This window comes from Mesoplodon bidens, assembly GCF_964165515.1.
Source record: "Mesoplodon bidens genome assembly, chromosome: 2".
In the NCBI taxonomy this organism is placed as follows: domain Eukaryota; kingdom Metazoa; phylum Chordata; class Mammalia; order Artiodactyla; family Ziphiidae; genus Mesoplodon; species Mesoplodon bidens.
The window spans coordinates 51,480,098-51,502,383 of record NC_138177.1 but is presented as its reverse complement, the minus strand read 5'-3'; the positions used below and the strand labels follow the sequence as shown (position 1 = coordinate 51,502,383).

Here is a 22,286-nt window from a genome sequence, read left to right as displayed (position 1 = left end):
TTATCTTCCACAGTACATGCTATTCATTTTATTTACCTATTTTCCTCTATTTTATTTTTTAAATTTTATTTTATTTTCATTTCTTTTTGGCTGCGCGGGGTTTCTCTAGCTGCAGCGAGCAGAAGCTACTCTTCATAGTGGTGCGCGGGCTTCTCACTGTGGTGGCTTCTCTTGCTGAAGCTGTACACAGGCTCTAGGTGCACGGGCTTCAGTAGTTGTGGCACGTGGGCTCAGTAGTTGTGGCACGCGGGCTCAGTAATTGTGGCACACGGGCTTAGTTGCTCCGTGGCATGTGGGATCTTCCCAGACCAGGGATTGAACCCGTGTCCCAGATTCTTAACCATTGCGCCACCAGAGAATTCCCTCTATTTTACTTTTTTTTTTTTTTTTTTTGGTACGCGGGCCTCTCACTGTTGTGGCCTCTCCCATTGCAGAGCACAGGCTCTGGACGAGCAGGCTCAGCGGCCATGGCTCACGGGCCCAGCTGCTCTGCGGCATGCGGGATCTTCCCGGACCGGGGCACGAACCCGTGTCCCCTGCATCGGCAGGTGGACTCTCAACCACTGTGCCACCAGGGAAGCCCCCCTCTATTTTAAATAGTTCTCATCATATCCTTCAACTTCTAGCTTTAAGCCTATTCTAAACATTATTATTCTTTAAAAAAATTCCTTTTAATTTCTTGTTAGCACTGCTGTTCCATCCCCCACACCTCTCCGGCATAGAAATAAACTTTTAAAATGATCCGTAATAAGCAAGACGAGTATGGTGAGACCTGAGGAGTCTACTATCAGGAGAAGGTAGATTGACCCCCAGCTGCTCCTGCCTTAGCTTTTTAGGCACCAAAGAAAGGCCATCCTAAGCATGGCTCTCTTGCTTCCTCCTGGAAGCAAGAGAAGTTTTTCCTGGGCTCTAAGCCCCAGCCGAATGTCACCTTTAATCTTCTGGTACTTGAGAGTTATACAAGAGTGTTGACACTTAGGCAAAAAATTGGGCACTTGGAACCACAAGTGTGACAAGACAGCCAAGATCTCTGCATTCTAGTGAGGAAAGAACAGAAAACAGTTTGGGAGAGTGACTACCAGTTAGGGGGGTAATTGAGCTGGAACATGTGTCTCTACTGGAAATAGTGGGTCAGAGAAGGTCCCTCTGAGAAGGTAATATCACAAGTGAATTTGAAGAATAAGAAGGAGCCAACTATGCTAGAGGCAGGAGAATGTCCCAAGGCCAAGGGAACAGCAAGTACAGAAGGCAAAGTGGCAGAGTTTGGCTTGTTTGATGAACAGAAATGTCTTCCCTTCCACCAGTCATTTGTTAAATGCTGTCAGAGAATCATGCTCCTTTCCTCCTGGGTACTTCTCTTGGGTTATAACATATTCATTAGTATTATGTTTTGGCTACTGTCTACCACTTCCAATAAATTGTAGCAAATATTTGATTTCCTAATGTGTGCCTGGCACTGGAGGTATAGCAGTAAGCAAAACACAGTCCCTGCATATATTCATGTGTGTAGGCAGACAAATAGTGAAATAAGGATCATGAAAATAGGAATGGTGTGTTATTGCTCACCAGTGTATCCTCAGGACCAGTACAGGACCTGGCATATAGAAGTCAAGTATTTGTTGAATGAATGCTGCTAATGAAACCGTATACGTAATAGGATCCTAAAAATAACTTGGGCATGAAAACATATGTACATATAAAGACAAAAGGAAATCTACCAAAGTATTAAAAATGGTTGTCCTAAGTTTTATACAATAAGCATGACTTTATTTTATTTTATTTTATTTTTGTGGTACGCAGGCCTCTCACTGTTGTGGCCTCTCCCATTGCGGAGCACAGGCTCTGGACGCGCAGGCTCAGCGGCCATGGCTCACGGGCCCACCCGCTCCGCGGCATGTGGGATCTTCCCGGACCGGGGCATGAACCCGTGTCCCCTGCATAGGCAGGCGGACTCTCAACCACTGTGCCACCAGGGAAGCCCAGCATGCCTTTTTTTTTTAGAATATATGTACTTCAAAGTGCTTTCTGTGAAACATGAAACAAACTTAGTGGTTGGGCCTTCAGGTTTAGTTTATGAGCTATAGGAGAAAACCAGATTACCACCATTTCTGGTTCACTTCTTAGGATACTCATTTTTCCGTAGATGTGGCTACCAGTGTTTTTTAGGTTGCTTCGGATATACCCTCAAACATGACCCAACCTTCAGAAAGAAGGAAAGCAATGCCAAAAAGCCATTCGGTAATAGAACTGAATACCGTCTTTTGGATGAGAACAGGAAGATAACTCTACTGCAAAGAAAAAAAAAAAAGAAGAACCTGCAAATCAATATCAATACGATCTCCAGTACCAAGTTTCCTGTTAACTTTATTTACAAAAAGCACCTTGCCCACTTCCAAACCCTCTAAATCCCAGGCTCCCAGAGCCTGCTCTCACCGGAGTGCTACAGGCACAACATCTGCTCCGCAGGCCCACTTAAAGCAAGTAGTAAGCTTCCCTGTCCCACACTCGGTTCGGCTGCACTGGCCATTTCCTCAAAGCACACACTTGCGTACACCTGGCCTGGGCTCCCCTAACCACGCCCAGCAGGGCACAAGGCGTCATCCCGCCCAGGGAACACAGGGCAAACTCTCCCCACGAGCACAGCACCAGCCTAGCAACATCCCCAGGCACCTGGGCAACTCAAGAGCAAGCCTTCACCACCAGCCCCGGGTTGGCGCTCCCTTATCGACTTGATCAGTCCCGGAAACACCGTGCAGGCTTTTGCTAGAGACCCAGCTTGGCCCCGGGTAAACCCCAGCCACGCCACCAAGCAAGCCTGCTCTTCGGCCACTACGTGGTCCCCACCCCCCGGGGTCCCCACACGGTACGAGCCGGGGACAGTCTGGCCACACCTTCTACCCTAACTCCTTACGACCCCGGGTGGACTCAGCCCCGCGCCTCCGCCCCGAGCCACCGCCCCGAGCCACCAAGCAAAGCTCCCCCAACCCTCGGCTCCAGTGGGCCTGCCCCCCGACCCGGCCTGCCCCCCCCCCCGCTCCAGTTCGCCGCCTGTGCGGACACCCTCTCCAGGCTCCTACCGGAGGATATGGGAAGCAGGAGCAGTAGCGCCACCAAAAGAATTCCAACGAAGCACCTAGAAGAAAAGGGACTCTCGGAGCGGTAGGGGTATGCCTTGCGAGAGGAGCAAGACGCCGTCATTTTCGGGAGGTCAGGGAGAAACCTGAAACAGCTCAGGAGAGATCTTTCTGAGTCCGGTTACCAAGAGATAAGAATCCGCACACTCACAAACCGTCAACTGCGGTGACGCAGCCGGGCGTGGCCTGGACAGAGCCCAGGGCGGAAGTGACTCTATGGACTGGGCCTGCCGGGTCAATAGGCGGGCTGTAAGGCGGGGCTTCGGTGTTGGGGGTGGCCCTTAGGCCTGGAGAGGCGGGGCGTGGCGCTTGCCAGGGTCTAACAGTCCCTGCGCGCGGGCCGCTTTATGCCTCACTGCTGGACCCTGGCTGTACCTGGCTCCTCCTTCTGCAGACCTACACGGAAGCACAGCTGCGGTTTGAGAGAAATGGCTTGTTCACCGCCTGTTCGTAAAGACTGTTACCACCCTATACAGGAAGGGTGGAAAGGAAGCAAGGGTTGGCGAGGTCAGCATTGTCAGTTTTCCGGAACGCTAGATTAAAGAGTAAAACTCATCGAGCTGAAGATAGAAACTAGAGCCCAGGCAGTGGGTCACTGTGGGGCAGACACCCCTCAGGACTCCAGTCTGGACCTGGGGCACTCCAGACTGTCCGGATACCTGGGCCCTTGCTCAATCTTTGGCATTAGTCAGGCATAATTCGGGACAATAGTTGAGATTTCCGTGGTTGAGCCTCTGCTACTGAAGCCTCTCATGGCCTGATAGATTTCAAAAACATGGAAGGTTTGGCTGTTGCTCTCCCAACTGCTAAAGTCAATTAGTCTCACCTGTATTCCCAGGAGAGCACCCCTGGGAAGGTAAATTATTAAACAACACCGGGCCATTAGCATATTGGGCCTCAACTCTACGGCCTTGCCTTCGAACGACTAAATGTTTTATTGAAGATGACATATACATGCATGAAAAGGGTAAGGACAAGGGTGCATTAAGTGCCATATTTCTGGAAGCAATGAATGTCGTCAGAGTTGGGATGGGTAGGAATTGATGAGTGACACCTTTTCTGGTGAACCAATCTCTCAATGCTGGAAATAAGAATGAGTAAGATTTATTTGTAGAGTTGTGAGTAAACCTGTATGACTAGTAAAAGGAAAGGAAAGTAACATGACCGGATTTAAACAGCAAACAAAGGAGCTGACATTCTCTTCGTATTAGCTGGCAAAGAATAAAAAGGTCAACCAGTGTGTAAACATATTGGGGACGGGGTGGAGTGGGGGGCAGCACCCTCAAAGTTTTAGTTTACATAACTTTCTCATGCGTTACAATTTTAAATGGACATGAATTTTAAACCACTAGTTTCATTTAGAGTTTATGCCAAAGATATCATCAGAGCTGTGAGCAAAGATGTATAATTTTGAACAAAATATAAACTCTTAAATGTCTAGCAGAAGTATAAGAGTTTTTGATAGGCAGCTTTATGGAATGAATTTCTACGCAGCAAGCAGTGTAAAAAAAATATGAGAAACTATGGTATATTCGTAAGTAGAAAAAGCAAACTCCAAATCGGTGTGTGCCTTTTGTCATTACTTTTATTAAAACAAAATAGTATACTGGCACACTTAAAAAGAGATTAGTTTGAAATAAGTCCAAATTAACTAACAGTTCATAAGCTTATCTATATTTCATTTTTGTGTGCTTTTTTTTTTCTGTATTGACCTTTGTTACATTTGGAATCAGGGAAAGAAACACTTTTAAAAAAAGCCAGCCTGTATATCACCTGTTCTTTTGTTCATAGAATGGTGGGAATAGAACCTGTATCACATAGGGTTAAGGTATGAGAGGATGGTAAGAAAATGGAAGCTCTTCGTGTAAATCTCAAATGCATCTTCTGCAATTAGAGAATTTTATATATATTTAAACAACTTTATATCTGAGATGTACTAAAGGTTTTCTGAGTTCAGCAAACTATGGAATTTCCGTTTCCTCCCACACCAACACAATGTTTGGATTCTTATATCTGGCATACAAGATACTAAGTGTGGAGGTGATGTATTAGATAAACACCTTAGTGTCTTGGATTATAAACTCCAGACACTCCATGATGACAATTAAAGGAGGTACAATTAAGGAGACAGTGAATAGAAAACTCAATGAGGGGGACTTATCATTTCTGTTATTTCTTATAGTTGTAAAACAGTGATATAACAGAAATGTTCTGTGGTTCAATGTTGGCACTTAAAATGGATCTATTTATGTTCTCTGTAACTATTGGAACTTAATGTTATATGTCCGTTATATCTGAATAAAGTTGAAAAAAACTTTCCCATCTATTTCTAGTCTTGGAAGTAAGTTTTTATTTCTCATCAGAAAATTTAAAAGGGAAAAAAATATGACTAGCAATGGTTTACTAGTTACAAATGCTAGATTAGATTCAAGAACTGGGGCTTTACTGGAATTTTATTTCAATCAGTGAAATTTCTTTACCTGTGTTTCATCAAGCCATTCTTAATATAACTGAAGACTTTCACATAGATTTCTCTAACTTACTTTGATTCGACCCAACTGAGGCTCCATTTGAAAGGTTTTGAGCCTAATTCCCTATTTTTCTGGACTAGCTCCATGGGGCAGGGATAGTTTTCTGGCTGTATCTCCAGTGCTGAGACAGTTCTAGACCTACACCAGGTGCATAACAAATACCCGTTAAATACTGAATGAAATAAATGGGCATTGCTGTCAAGTGCATTTAACATGTCTCTGCCAATCCTCCCCAGCATGGATTTACCCAACGCTGGAAAAGTTCTGAGAAATTTTGAGTTTAATAATGTTAGGTACTGGGAACAAGCAGAATTTGTCTCTGAAAGGATTTGTCTACAACTGTCTGCACAGAAAACTCCTAAATCAGGCATGGCAAGCTGACCTATGAAGTGGATCTACTGTCTAACCCTTAGCCTTGAGGTCATTTTAGTGACTGAGTTCAAAGGGAGAGTATTGACTGTGAACTTCCTAAGGTGCTGCGAGGAATAGAACTCAAGAGTCGAGGCTTTGACTGAAGTAGGGGCTCAAACCCTAATGGTTCCTCCAACTCCCCCTAAAGATTTTGTAAAACTGCAAACAGGAAAATAAGGAGAGAATGGAGAAGATGATTGTAGACCAGGTTTTAAGCTACGTAGTAGCTCTCCTGTAAGCTTTAGGAATGGCGGTAAGGTGGAGGGAGGTGTCTGTGGATGTCATTAACCCGAGGGGGACTTCATTAAATAAAACAATGTTAGACGATCCTTTGCCTCCTAAATTGGTATATTTACATTTTGCTTTTCAGAGGTGAAGGTAGCAGCATGAAGGGGCCTGTGAATGCTCTGAGAAGAGGCTTTCCCCTGTCATGGTGCTTTACAGGTTAGTTATTTGTGAAAACCTGAAAGAGAATGGCTAAACAGAGGATAGTTAAGCCACCTTTTTGATGCTGGTCCTGGGAGCTCTGCCACCTCTACTCGCACCTGGTAGGCACCTGCCAGCAAACTGATCTTCTTACTTGGCTGTTAACCTTAAGAGCATTACTGTGGTGCCACACCCAACACAGGGATTCTGAACCCAGTCAAGTACAGAAAGGAGGGGATTTCTCATAAGGATCACATATTCATTTTGTTTCCTCTTGGCTTTTCAAGGCTTTAAAAAGTAAATATATTACAAACCATATTCCATAAGTACATTTGCAAACATAATTTTTTTTTATTCCTTGCATTATAATGGTGGAGACAGTGCATTTAAACATCACAGACTTGGGCTTCCCTGGTGGCACAGTGGTTGAGAGTCTGCCTGCCGATGCAGGGGACATGGGTTCATGACCCATTCCAGGAAGATCTCACATGCCACGGAACGGCTAGGTCCGTGACCCATGGCCGCTGAACCTGTGCCTCCGCAGCCCGTGCTCCGCAATGGGAGAGGCCACAACAGTGAGAGGTCCGCGTACTGCAAAACAAAAACAAAAACAAAAAAAACAAAAAACCCCACAGACTTAAACTAACTTACATCTCACACTTAACTGTACAAAAAGTCAAACGAAACAAAATTAGAATGTTAGCACTGGGAACAGCTTTGGAGACCGGTTGTTCCAGTCCCTGCTTTTCACATGAAAAATGTAAGGCCAGGGGTGAAAAGAATTGCTCAATAATACAAGTTAGCTATATAATACTTTAGACATCATTAATATATACACTATTTCCCATAGATAACTGATGTGATAGAAAAAATCTCACAGATTTCTTGAAATTAAAAAGTCACAGGCATCAGATATTTGTTAATCATATTGCTCAGTGACCTACCTACTCCATTTTTGAAAAAACAAAACACATTTTTTCTTGTGATGGAGAATTTTAATTCTAAGAAAGGCCTATTTCCAAGCATTTAATTTCTACTTCCTTTTTTTTTTTATTTGTGGTATAGTTGCTTTACAATGTTGTGTTAGTTTCTGCTGTACAACGAAGTGAATCAGCTATATGTATATATATATCACCTCCCTCTTGGGCCTCCCTCCCACCCCACTCCATCCCACCCATGTAGGTCACCCCAGAGCACCGAGCTGAGCTCCCTGCACTATACAGCACGTTCCCACTAGCTATCTGTTTTACACATGGTAGTGTATATGTGTCAATCCCAATCTCCCAATTCATCCCACTCTCCCTTCTGCCAACTGTGTCCACACATCTGTTCTCTATGACTGAATTTCTATTCCTGCCCTGCAAATAGGTCCATCTGTACCATTTTTCTAGATTCCACATATATGTGTTAATATATGATATTTGTTTTTGTGTTTCTGACTTACTTCACTCTGTATGACAGACTCTAGGTCCATCCACGTCCCTACAAATGACCCAATTTTGTTCCTTTTTATCGCTGAGTAATATTCTATTGTATATATTTACCACATCCTCTTTATCTGTTCATTTGCCGATGGGCATTTAGGTTGCTTCCATGTCCTGGCTATTGTAAATAGTGCTGCAGTGAACATTGTGGTACATGATTCTTTTTGAATTATGGTTTTCTCAAGGTATATGCCCAGTAGTGGGATTGCTGGGTCATATGGTAGTTCTATTTCTATTTTTTTAAGGAAACTCCATACTGTTCTCCATAGTGGCTGTATCAATTTACATTCCCACCAACAGTGCAAGAGGGTTCCCTTTTCTCCACACCCTCTCCAGCATTTATTGTTTGTAGATTTTCTGATGATGGCCACTCTGATGGGTGTGAGGTGATACCTCATTGTAGTTTTGGTTTGCATTTCTCTAATAATTAGTGATGCTGAGCATCTTTTCATGTGCCTCTTGCCCATCTGTATCTCTTCTTTGGAGAAACGTCTATTTAGGTCTCCTGCCCAGTTTTTGGTTGTTTGTTTTTTTGATATTAAGTTGCATGAGCTGTTTGTATGTTTTGGAGATTAATGTTTTGGAGATTAATCCCTTGTAAGTTGCTTCATTTGCAAATATTTTCTCCCATTCTGAGGGTTGTCTTTTCGTCTTGTTTATGGTTTTCTTTGCTGTGCAAACGCTTTTAAGTTTAATTAGGTCCCATTTGTTTATTTTTATTTTTATTTTCATTACTCTAGGAGGTGGGTCAAAAAAAATCTTTCTGTGATTTATGTGAAAGGGTGTTCTGCCTATGTTTTCCTCTAAGAGTTTTATAGTGTCCGGTCTTACATTTAGATCTTTAATCTATTTTGAGTTTATTTTTGTGTAAGGTGTCAGGAAGTGTTCTGATTTCATTCTTTTACATGTAGCTTTTCAGTTTTCCCAGCACCACTTATTGAAGAGACTGTCTTTTCCCCATTGTGTATTCTTGCCTCCTTTGTCATGGATTAGGTGACCATAAGTGCATCAGTTTGTCTCTGGGCTTTCTATCCTCTTCTACTGAGCTATATTTCTATTTTTGTGCCAGTACCATACTGCCTTGATTATTGTAGCTTTGTAGTACTGTCTGAAGTCAGGGAACCTGCTTCCTCCAGCTCCGTTTTTCTTTCTCAAGATTGCTTTGGCTATTTGGGGTCTTTTCCTTTAAAAGTTTCTTCTCCAGAAACCCAAGAAATAATGCAGATAATAATAGAGGTTCAACTAAGCAAAGCCATTGAACATCTTTTCATATATTCGTGGGCTATTTGCTTTTCTTTTTTGGGTGACCTAGGTGTATGTCCTTTACCCATACTTTGGGAAGTTGGGGGAGGGTTGGGCTTTGAATTTTTTTTTTTTTTTTTTTTTGCAGTACGTGGACCTCTCACTGTCGTGGCCTCTCCCGTTGCGGAGCACAGGCTCCGGACATGCAGGCTCAGCGGCCATGGCTCATGGGCCCAGCCGCTCCGCGGCATGTGGGATCCTCCTGGACCAGGACACGAACCCGTATCCCCTGCATCGGCAGGCAGACTCTCAACCACTGTGCCACCAGGGAAGCCTGGTCTTTGAATTTTTAACTCTCTAAAGAAGCCAGTTACCCTTCATTTGTGATAGAGGTTGCAATTTTTTTGTCACAGTTTGTCAGTTGACTTTGCTTATGCTGTTTTTTGTTTTTCTGTATTGAGTAATTTAAAACTGAAATTCAGGTTGATGTCCAGCTCACTCTTTATATTTATCAAAGTATATATGGCAGAATACACTCTAAAAGCAACTATTAAAACCCAGAATTACACAGAAGTTAGCAGTAGTCATATGAGAATCTATTGTTAAATATTCAGAAATATCCTGATATTTTCTAGAGATCATTAGCAAGGCTCATAATATCATAACAAATTTTTTAAAGATTTATTTATTTTTATTTATTTTAGCTGCGTCAGGTCTTAGTTGCAGTACGCAGCATTTCTCTAGCTGTGGCGTGCAGGTTTTCTCTTCTCTAGTTGTGGTGCACAGGCTCCAGGGCTCATGGGCTCTAGTTGAGGCACCTGAGCTCAGTAGTTGTGGTGCGTAGGCTTAGGTGCCCTGCAGCATGTGGAATCTTAGTTCCCTGACCAGGGATCGAACCCACATCTCCTGCATTGTAAGGTGGATTCTTTACCACTGGACCACCAGGGAAGTCCCCCAAATAAATTTTTGATCTATAAAGATGTGGACCAGTTGAGACTCCAGGGCCATTTATTAAGAAAGTATCAATACATGTTTATTAATTTGATAAATTCTTAAAAGTCATGCTTTCTTAGTTAATTTAGTTTATTCTGAACCCATAAAAAATAATCTAGCTACTTTTGTAATAAAAATTATGCTTTTATTTAAATTTTAGTGTTTTTTATATAGAACACAGTACAAAGTTCTTTTGAACTAGAGCTTAGGAAATACTAATTTCCTTATTTTGTTCCAGATATTTCCCTTGACCCCTCTCTCTGTAATCATTTAATGCCTTTTTACTAAACAGAAATTAATTTTTTTCTAGAGAAAGTGAAAACTGTTATAGCATACATTTTACCACAGTCCATCTATAAGGATTGCGTTCTGCTCTATAAAAGCAAAGAAGTTATTTAAAGAAGAAAGATATCTGTGTGTATAAAGAAATATACTTGAAGAAAGATTAGCAGAAAATGAATTGAAATATTAACAGTGGTTATCACTAGGTAATATATTTTTATGACTGATCAGTTTTTCATATCTTCCTCCTGCATTTTCCAAATTCTCCTCAATGAGCCTATTTCATATTATAATATTTGATAATAAGAAAGAAAAATGACAAACATGTAAACAGAAATCCTGGGTGACATTTCTTTAAGTAATTGAGACTACTTATAAATCCTAAGTGTAGTTTTCCCCTGACTAGGTAATGTGTGCTTTCAGCACAAGAGAAGAGGGTGAAGGGGTGACTGTAATCCAAGCTAAGAAGAGGGTGCTTCAGTAGGTACTGGGAGAGCTTCAGCATCTTCAAGTGCACATGTTTGCATCTCTGTGAAGTCACTTAAAAGATTTTATGAGTCTCAGATCTTATTCTGTTGAAATGAATTGGCTCTTTTCCAATCAACATTTTAATTCGAGGTGTTCTCCAGCTTTATAGTACTTTGTCAAGGAAGGACACTGAAATAACAAAATATTTTTATTTAGATGACAGCATGGTCGACAACTGGACTACCCAGAATTTATATGCTGATAATCATGATGCAAACATTACACATAAATTACAATTTCAAAGGAAGTGCTTATTGCCTGCTGTGGTGGTTGCTATTTTGGGCGCAAGAAAGTATGGCATAAATTGAGACACTGAGTAGATAAGAGAGGGTAATGAGTAACTTGACCTTTTCACATTGCTTCTTTTGTTCTCAGAGTTGAGCAACTAAATAAAAAGAGCCCCATTCCAGAACACGTATAGGTCCCTCTTAATACAAAAAATATTTCCTGAGTCTCTTTTTTCTGAATGATGATTTTGTTAGAGGAAATAAACAAGAGCTGGTAGTTTGAAGGAGGGTCAGTTTCAGATAGCACATCCTCCTCCCCTACTCACAGTCAGGATTGAAAGAAACTATTGTATAATACAAGATATCAGAATGTTCCCTTGGCCATGCTGAAGCCTCTCCTGTTTCATAAGGCCAGGAACACTGTCCTTCCACCAGTGCACAAACCCCTGATGAGGCCTGTCAGTTTACCTGACACCCCCAGTTACTAATGATTCCTCATCATTGTTCTCCTTCTACCTCATAAGATTTCCCAACATCATGTGTTACCTGCATCATCTTTGAACATTGTCATGGCCTTCAAAACACAGCCGTGTCTTTGGAGTCTGCTTCTTTAATTTTATTGCCCTCTCTGCTCCTGCACCTGGCCTGGGTGCACAGGTGTTAAGCTTGGTACAGACTCTGATGCCTTGTCTACCATATGTTGCCACAAATGATTAACCTTGATCCTTTGGTAGTCAGTGATCAAAATTGCAAGCTTAGAGACTTCCCTGTTGGCACAGTGGTTAAGAATCTGCCTGCCAGATCCTTAGCAGGAGACACGGGTTCGATCCCTGGTCCGGGAAGATCCCATATGCCGCAGAGCAACTAAGCCCATGCGCCACAACTACTGAGCCTGTGCTCTAGAGCCTGCAAGCCACAACTACTGAGTCCACGTGCCGCAACTACTGAAGCCTGCGTGCCTAGAGCCTGTGCTCCGCAGCAAGAGAAGCCACCACAATGAGAAGCCCACGCACCACAAAAAAGAGTAGCCCCGGCTCACTGCAACTAGAGGAAGCCCGCATGCAGCAACAAAGACCCAACGCAGCCAAAAATAAATAAGTAAATTAATTTTTTTAAAAATTGCAAGCTTAAAAGGAAACATTTGAGACAATTCATTAAGGACTTCCTACCTTTTTATTAAAAGGTGGTCAGCAGTCAACATGCACAATTTGAGATGCACCTTGATGTAAAAGAATGTTTCCAGGGCTTCCCTGGTGGCGCAGTGGTTGAGAGTCTGCCTGCCGATGCAGGAGACACGGGTTCGTGCCCCAGTCCGGGAAGATCCCACTTGCCGTGGAGCGGCTAGGCCCGTGAGCCATGGCCGCTGAGCCTGCGCGTCCGGAGCCTGTGCTCTGCAACGGGAGAGGCCACAACAGTGAGAGGCCCGCATACAGGAAAAAAAAAAAAGAAAAGAATGTTTCCAAAAAGTTGAGAATGAATGAAATTTTGGTAAGCTCATTCTCAAATACTTACTGTATACTTCTCATTTGATTAAATCTATACTCAGAAATGTGGAGACAATTTAAAAAGTGCTCATTACCCATAAGTTAATTTAGTATGGGAAAGAAAACACGTAAGCACAAAGTTTGGTACATTATATTTGACTACTGAGTGTTACAAGAATGAATGCATGAGCAAGTGAATGACTGTCATAGAGTTAATAGATAAAAAACAAGACATGAAATGTCAAATACTATGGGATGTGTTTAGATAAAGCTTGGGGGAAATGATGGGAGAAATGGTTGTCATTTGGTGAAAAAAAAATAGTATACCATCAATATAATCTCAAGGTATAACCTTGCAAATGTAAAATATTATGAAGGAAGCTTAAAAACACTAACCACTGGGTGGAGGCTCTTATAGGCAATTTTAATATTCTTTCTATTTTTCTGTGTTTTACATGTTTTCAATAGTGAGCACACATTACTTTTAAAGAAACTAGATTATTTTAAAATGGTATAGAAAGGAAGTGCTGTGAGTTCCAAAGAAAAACATCACTCTGGATTGGAATTGTTTGGGAGAGCTTCTTGGGTGAGTGAATTCTGAGCTGGGTTAATGCAACTTAGATGGGAAGAAAGGTGAAACGTGTTTTAGACAGGTAACCTGGCAGGAATGAGACCAAATAAAATGATATTTTAAGCACTCTTATGGACTGTTTTTTTAAATGAACTCTTGAAAAGACGACCATTGTGTCTGCTGTTTATATTTGGAGGCAACATGGCTGGCCATGGAACAGTTTTGCACAACTTTTCCATCCCAGTACCCCAATAGCAAAGAAAAGGTACTCATCAGCCATGAGCCTTGGAGGCCTTAAAGCAGCCCTGAATGTACAATATTCTCTGTCTTACTCATCTTAAAATATCCTGCCTTATTTGTCTTCTGTTCTCTTACGTATGTATTTGTGTTAATATAATGCTATTTTCCACTTGAACTATTGGAATAACATTAGGAAAAATGTTCTCCTAGGAAGTCTTGCCATTTTTATCTCATGACTTCTATATCCTATTGGTATACCAGCCAAGCAGTCCCAGGGCATATGCAAATGCCCATTGGAGGAGCATCAGGCTAGATGATCATTAAACCTTCAAAAAATAAATTACCAATTCTGAAGCTTTTAAAAGCAATAGACATTTCATTTGCTTCCATTAACAGTCATGAAAAACAAGCTGTTTGACAGAAGCAAAGTGAGTAGAAGCCAGATAATAAACAAAGGGCTTTGCAAATTCATTTCTATTTAGGAGAAAATTGACCTTATCCTGTATATTTTTGTTTAGAAAAATTTGAATTGCATATAACTTAATTAACTATAAAATGCCTCTCCCACTTCCTTACCTTTTCCTGTGGCTCCTTCCACTGTTCTCTATTAAATTTATAACTTCTGACATGTATGTAGATATAAGATGCCAGATTTAGATTAATGCACATTGATAAGGGAAAGAGGTAGGTCAGAAACAAAAGAAATTTACTAAAAAATGTGATGATTTTGCTTCTGCTTCTACAGGAATGGCCTAATACCTTTCTAGTGCTTTTGGAGGTAGTGTTTCTGAAAATGCCCTAAGGATATTATGGATAGGAAATTTTAGGACTTCTGGCCATAGCCAGAGTAAGCAAGGACCAGGTGAATGACTCTGTATGAAAAACTGAAGTTTTGAATTTACAAGAAAACTTGAGTTGAAATGAGGCACCCTGAGATTGCAGTAAAGATTTGAAGGGATGAGTGTCTAATGGGAGAGAGGCCTGAGAAAAGGGTAGAAAGCAAAACTTAAAGGGGGACCAGCCTGTGAGAAAATCCTCACAGTCTGGTGTAGTTCAGGGGTCAGCAAATTCGTCTTTTAACGGGCCAGTAGTAAATATTTGGCTTTGTGTGCCATGCAGCCTCTGGGTCTCTGTGGCATGCACTCAAGTGTGCTGCTGTAATATGAAAGAGTCATAGACATTAAGTAAGGAATGGGTGTGCCTGTGTTCCAGTATAACTATTTATGAAACAGTTATGTTTGGTTCAGTGACTTCTACTATTCAGTCTAGGTTGTGTGCCACTTTTGGCTGTAGCATAATTTTCCTTTTCACCCCAAACCTTATGCAAACAGCTAACATGTTTATTACACAACAGCTTGGGTAAGACTACTTTATTTATTTATTTTGACCAATGGCAACTGTATTAGGGTTCTCCAGAGAAAACTGAAACAATAGGGTATCTACATATATAGAGAAAGATTTCTTTTAAGCAATTGGCTCATGAAGTTGTTGGGTAGACAAGTCTGAAATCTGCAGGGCAGAACAGAAGACTGGGGATTCAGGGTAGAGATGATATTGCAGTCTGGAGTCTGAACTCCACCAAGCAAGACACGCAGGCTGGAAACTAGGCAAGGTTTCTATGTTGCAGTCTTGGGGCTCAATTCCTTCTTCTGGGAGAAGTCTTAGTCTTTGTTTTGAAAAAGATAGTGCCTGTGCACAGCCCTGACAGAGTCATCACCCCAAATCACTAGAAGAAACAATAATCCAGAAACAACAACAACAACAAAGGCATTTCCACCTCCTGAAGTACATTCCAACTTCTTTGGTACCAGTGATCCAACTAGTGAAGTACCATATTCAAATTCTGTTTCCACTTTCAACATTTGAGTTGTTGAAAAAAATTTTAATTCAGTATGTGTATTAGGTACTTGCTATTTTCTTGATTTGTTTGCTGGTTTTGAGGATGAACACCATTGCCTTCTTGGGAATATAAATGGATAATCACTTTTTTAGACTTTTCATCTGTATTATTGCTAATTGGCAATGGGGAAAAGCAGGAAAAGTATCTCAGTTATATGTTTCAGTATTGAAAGAAATCAGTTGCTTTAATTTTTGAAATTTAGAACATAATTTGTCTCAAGTTTTTGAAATATTTGCAAGGTATCTAAAAGGAAAAACATAACTAAATCCCAACTTTCAAGACTAAGTAAAAACTTATTAGGACATAATAATAAAACCATCCTATCCATCATGTCAGAAGAATCTAAATTGCCTATTAGACAAGGGCCCGTGCCTTAAAACAACACATTTCACCATTCCCAAAGTAATTTTGATTACTGAATATTGTTCACCACAACATTGTGACATTTAGGCTTCACAGTGTGAATGTCTTTGCACTGCAATCTTACACAAGACTTCTTTCTTCCCCTGTCGTGAAGACATAAGTTCTGTTTTCTGTACAATTATTACCCACAGTTAGGAGAGCAGCAGTAGTTGTCATGAAGGTATATGAGAACTGACAGTAAATAGAAGTATTCAATGACTTTTAAATGTCAGTAATAATAATCATGCATATATAACAATAGTTAAAATTTTCTGGCATTCATCATAAGTGAGGCACTGTGTTAAGTGAGGTAGAAACTCTTATTTTCCCTATTTTACAGGGAAGGAAAGTAGAGTTTAGACAGGATATGTATCTTGTTGAGGGTCTCATAGTAGTAAGTGAGTGTGAACACAAGTCTTACCGATTGCAAAGCCCAGGGTCTTACCGGGTATGCTCCTCTGCCTTTGCGGTTCATTTAATCAGCACTTCACTTTACATAAATGAAATGATGAATCATACAATACTAGTACCTTTAGATTTCAAGTCTAGCTTGGCATTAGGGATTTAAGAATGGAAGCACAAAGAGTTCACTCACTCCACCACTTCCCAGTACTTCCTCATTATTCCTCTTTACCCTCTCATGGAGGTTAGATGGTGGCACCACTTGAGATAAAGAGGAGACTGTGAGTCAGGAGCAAAGTGTCCACAGGATGAGGAAGGGCAACTTGAGATTCATGCATGAGGAAGCATAGAGGGCTGGACAGCCACGTTGGATGGGCGTCCAAGGAGCAGTGACTAGGTGGTTAGGTGAGTAATGGCCTGAAAGTGGTCTTGGATGCTGAGTGGTACATAGGGCGTGAGAGGATACAACCTTAGTGAGTATGTGTTCAAAGAATGGCTGTGCAGGTGGTTGATGGCTAATGTGAATAGAGGGTAATGCAGCGAGCCTTTCCAGAGAGCGGCCTTAATAGTTTTGAACTACGCATAATACTAATGAAAACTCAAGGCTTTATCTGACTGTGGACAAGAAGGTTTTTTGTATAGAAATGGGAGTGGATTAGAGGCAGAAACAAAGAGGCAGGGATAAATGGGCTCTGTGGAGCAGTCTAACAGTATTGTTTCTCAGTGATCGGTGCATGACTTATCTTAACATTTGTCACAAATTATTATGTCATAAATACACAGTAAAATATCACATGTGCTGATAATAGTATTTTTTTCACTAGTGAAATGTCAAGCCAGTGAGGTTAAATCACAAAGAATTTGCAAGTCTGTGCAAACAAACAGGAAAGTTTTCACAAAACCTTAATATGGACAGATACCCTTACAGAAATACTGTAATTTTCTTATAGGCTAATAACTCAGAATAGAGTGAAAGAGGAGAGATTGAATACTGTTCTCCAGAAAGATACTGGTTCAATCTACCAGAAAGCTAATACAAATCCAATAAAATAGAGGGAAGAAAAAAAGGAATATTGAAAGAAAAAAAAGAATTATTTCAGCTTTGTACTATACAGTTCTGGATATGGAATTTCAATGACACAAAATCAGATTCAGAAATGGGCAAAGAAAATCATAGCCTTTATCCCCTGTAATTCATTGAGTGTCTGGTTTACTGTTGTCTCTTCCTCCACTAGAATACAAGTTCCTTCCAGGTCGAGAAGGGACTTCTGCATTCTGATTATTTAAGCTTAGAACTTCCTTTTCTAATTAGAGTTATACATTATTTCTAAGATGAAAATAAATGGCATTTTGTTATCCCAAGGTGTGAATCAGGCCAAAAATGAAAGTTTTTAAAATGTTTTGAAATTTTCATAAATTACACCTAATAGGTTTCATTGTGAGTTGCTTGTTATCCCAAGAAGTGAATCAAGTGAAAAATAAACGTTTTTTAAATGTTTTGAAATTTTGATAAATTACACACAATAGGTTTTATTATGAGTTGCTTACATGTTTGGGAGGTTTGCTCCCTGACCTTTAAGATTAAAGAGGACCATGATCTTTTCCCCTGCCACCATCTGGTTTGCCATTGGTCAGAGAGAGAATGCTCCTGCCATGGACATTACACATTTATGGAACATAGAAGAAAAACAGCAGGCAGGTTTTAAGAGATGGAATACATGAAGAAATGGTGTGTGATCTAAGATTGTTTAGATTAGACAAGATAATGATTTCTAAAGAAATACATTTTTATGAAATGGTTATTGAATCTTATTTATGCTTGAGCATAAATAAGATTTATATATATATATATATATATATACATACATACACACACACATATATATATATTTTTCTTATTCTTTTCTGTTATGGTTTATTACAGGATATTGAATATAGTTCCCTGTTCTACACAGTAGGACCTTGTTGTTTATCTTTTCTCTATATAATAGTTTGTGTCTGCTAGTCCCAAACTCCCAAGCCAACATTCCCCCACCCACACTCCCCCTTGGCAACCACAGGTCTGTTCTCTATGTCTGTGACTCTGTTTCTGGTTCATAGATAGGTTCATTTACGTCATATTTTAAGTGATATAAGTGATATCATATAGTACTTATCTTTTTCTTTCTGACTTACTTCACTTAGTATGATAAACTCTAGTTGCATCCATCCATGTTGCTGCAAATGGCATTATTCTTTTTTATGGCTGAGTAATATTCCATTGTATATGTATACCACATCTTCTTTATCCATTCACCTGTCGATGACATTTAGGTTGTTTCCATGTCTTGGCTATTGTAAATAGTGCTGCTATGAACATAGGTCGTGCGTGTATCTTTTTGAATTATGGTTTTGTCTGGGTATATGTCCAGGAGTGGGATGGTTGGATCATATAGTAACTCTATTTTTAGTTTTTTGAGGAACCTCCATACTGTTCTCCATAGTGGCTGCACCAACATACATTCCCATTAACAGTGTAGGAGGGTTCCCTTTTCTCCACATCCTCTCCAGCATTTGTTATTTGTAGACTATTTAATGGTGGCCATTCTGACTGTTGTGAGTTGGTACCTCACTGGAGTTTTGATTTGCATTTCTCTAATGATTAGCAATGCTTGAGGATCTTTTCATGTGCCTATTGGCCATCTGTATGTCTTCTTTGGAGAAATGTCTATTTAGGTCTTCTGCCCATTTTTCGATTGAGTTGTTTGTTTTTTTGATGTTGAGTTGTATGAGCTGTTTGTATATTTTGGAAATTAAGCCCTTGTTGGTCGCATCATTTGCAAATATTTTCTCCTAGTCCATAGGTTGTCTTTTTGTTTTGTTTATGGTTTCCTTTGCTGTACAATAGCTTATAAGTTTGATTAGGTCCCATTTGTTTATTTTGGCCTTTATCTCCATTGCCTTAGGAGCTGGCCTAAGAAAACATTAGTGTGATTTATGTCAAAGAATGTTTTGCCGACTTTCTCTTATAGGAGTTTTAGGGGTCATGGCTTATATTTTAACCTGTAGGGGTTTTTTTTGTTTGTTTGTTTTTGTTTTTTTTTGGCTGCGTTGGGTCTACGTCGCTGCGTGTAGGCTCCCTCTAGTTGCAGCAAGCGGGGGCCAGTCCCCATCGCAGCGCACAGGCCTCTCATTGCAGTGGCCTCTCTTGCTGCAGAGCACGGGCTCCAGGAGCATGAGCCTTAGCAGTTGCAGCACACAGGCTCAGCAGTTGTGGCCTGAGGGCTCCAGAGCACAGGCCCAGTAGTTGTGGCGCCCGGGCCTAGTTGCTCCGCGGCATGTGGGATCTTCCTGGACCAGAGCTCGAACCCACATTCCCTGCATTGGCAGGCGGACTCTCAACCACTGCACCACCAGGAAAGTCCCTAACCTGGAGGTTTTAAACTCTATCTTAATATCTAGTCCCACTAGAGATTGCCAATGAGTTTTAAAAATGTAACTACATAACACACCATTGTAAAGCAATTATACTCCAATAAAGATGTTAAAAAAAATGTAACTACAAATTCTGCTACTAAAAACACCTCCCACAGGCTTATCTTTAAGAACTCCTCTCTGCTCCTGGTTTAATCTAGCATATTAGTCTTATTACCACAGGGTTACAGATAAGCTGTGAGAGAGCAGTTTGTAACGTTTGTCCAATAGCAGCCTTTCAACAAGTGGGTGAAAAAAAGCACTGGAGCTCCTCTGCTCAGCTCGCCATGATCCTGCATGTCTCCTGTGTGAGGCACAAGGCACGAGATACTCTATGCAGCAGACTCTACTGATTCTCTTAGAAACTCTACCACAAAACTATTCCTCTCACATAGGCAGATCACAGAAATGGTCTTAGAAAATTGGTCTTTGTGGCTTTCAATTTGTGCAAATGGGCACGATTACCATCCTGAAGGCTATTCCTAGGTTATAAACCAAAGAGCAAGTTGTCTTCTCCAGACATTAAAATAGGAAGAAGGATTCTTTTTTAACAATGGTTCAAAGATAGTATAGAAACTTTGATAAAGGACACTCACTCTATATGCATATAAGGATACCAGTTTTGCTACACTATGGCCTGAATTCATTATTCTTTTCTTTCTAATTAAAATTGCAGTCTAGGATATTTTGATCTCTCTTTTTACATTTCATTTATTATAAGTGGATACTTACTGTTAAGGATGCTAGGTTTCCTTGGCAAACTCTTCATAAAACTTACCAACTGTGAGATTATCACTTGTGTCTAAAAGGAAGCAAAAGCCACAAAAAACGTCATTCTGGCACACAATATGATCAAACAGGAACTCTCAGTGAGTTATAATTCATCCTGATTTTTTCAATACATAGTCTTAATTTTTTCTGATATAAAAAGCTTTTTATGATATAAAAAGCCATTGGTTTTACTCACACAATCTCATTTTTTGTACTCAGAGAAGTGTGTTTTATTCTTTTTAATGTAATATTTTTTGTCATAAAAATAATATAACTACAGCAGAAGATTTATAAAGCAGAGCAAAAGAAAAATATCATCCATAATCCTACTACCCTGAAATGTTGTGGTACATTCCTTTCCGGTAAATTTTCCCATGCATTTAAAGTTTACATAGTGATACAATAGGAATGAATATTATGTCAGAGGCAAAGTAATATAAACTTTTCTAGTGAATGTATCATAGTGTAGTTCAAGATTTCTATTGTAGAGTTAAGCTGTTTCAAGTTTTATTTGTAATGAAATCCTTGATAAAAATGCATGAAATATTTTTGTATTTTACATTATTTCATTAGATTGGATTTCTAGGAGGGCTAATTGGCATGAGTATTTGTGTTACTGTCTACATACATTGCATACCTGTTTTTCATAGGGTTTTTGCCAATTATAATTGTACCTTCAACATATGAGGGTATCAGTTTCATCACATTTTGCTTTTTATTGGGGGTCACATAAGAACCTTCTGTTGTTGACAATTTAATGGACAAAGAAATGGTAACTTGTTCTTTTCTTTTGCAGTTCTTTCAGTTTTAGTGAGGTTAAACAATTTCCCGATATTTATGTGCCAGCATAAACATATATTTGCACCCTTTCTCCCAACCCCACATTCTAAGATATTTTCTGCACTTCCCTGTGCCCCTTTCAGTGTTGTGTTTTGTTGAGCTGTAGAGAAGAAACACTATTTACCTTAGAAATGTCATGGAGACTTTGATGAAATAGAAGATTCAGATGGTAAGGGCATAGTAGAAGACAGATAAGCCAACTTTAGCTGGAGCTTTTGAGAGAGAGTCTGAGAGGAAGAGAGAGAAGCTAGGTTTTAGGAAAGCAGTTGCTTTAAGGAATGGAACCCTGGGGGACATAAATGGGTAAAGTGGATTTTAGGACATTTTTATGAGCATCACATAGTGTAATCTTTCTTTGAGCCTCTTTGAGAGATTCCAATAAAGTTGTCTCTTAGTTTTTACATTATTTCTGGAGTTGAATTTATTTAGCTGTCAAGCAGTACTATGCTGTTAGTTTTGGAGACAGCACAGTTAAATGTTCGGTAGAATTTACATGTGAAGCCATCTGGTCCTGGCCTTTGTTTGTTGGGAGTTTTTTATTTAAATTACTGATTCAATTTCATCACTGGTAATTGGTCTGTTCATATTTTCTATTTCTTCAAGGTTCAGTCTTGGGAGATTGTACATTTCTAGGAATTTGTCCGTTTCTTCTAGGTTGTCCACTTTATTGGCATGTAGTTGTTTGTAGTAGTCTCTTATTATCCTTTGTATTTCTGTGATGTCAGTTATAACGTATCCTTTTTCATTTCTGATTTTATTGATTTGGGCTCTCTCCCTTTTTTTCTTGATGAGTCTGGGTAAAGGTTTATCAATTTTGTATATCTTTTCAGAGAACCAGCTCTTTGTTTCATTGATGTTTTCTGTTGTCTTTTTAGTTTTTATTTCATTTATTTCTCCTCTGATCTTTATGATTTCTTTCCTTCTCCTAACTTTGGGTTTTGTTCTGTTCTTTTTCTTGCTATTTA

At 40.1% G+C, this 22,286-nt stretch overlaps 1 protein-coding gene across 6 annotated transcripts in view; it reads right to left on the bottom strand.

Annotated features, from left to right (window-relative positions):
• Positions 1-3,336, bottom strand: part of CD46 (CD46 molecule) — a 56,497-nt gene extending 53,161 nt beyond the window's left edge. For 2 of the 6 annotated variants that reach the window (XM_081224294.1, XM_081224297.1), the window contains exon 1: positions 3,078-3,334. In XM_081224294.1, coding sequence (XP_081080420.1) covers positions 3,078-3,198 — 121 coding nt within the window. In that variant the 5' untranslated portion in view covers positions 3,199-3,334. Of the gene's footprint in view, positions 1-3,077 lie in introns of all 6 variants that reach the window. The other 4 variants (XM_081224295.1, XM_081224296.1, XM_081224298.1 and 1 more) reach the window with 4 other exon arrangements.
• Between the last annotated feature and the right edge of the window lie 18,950 nt (positions 3,337-22,286).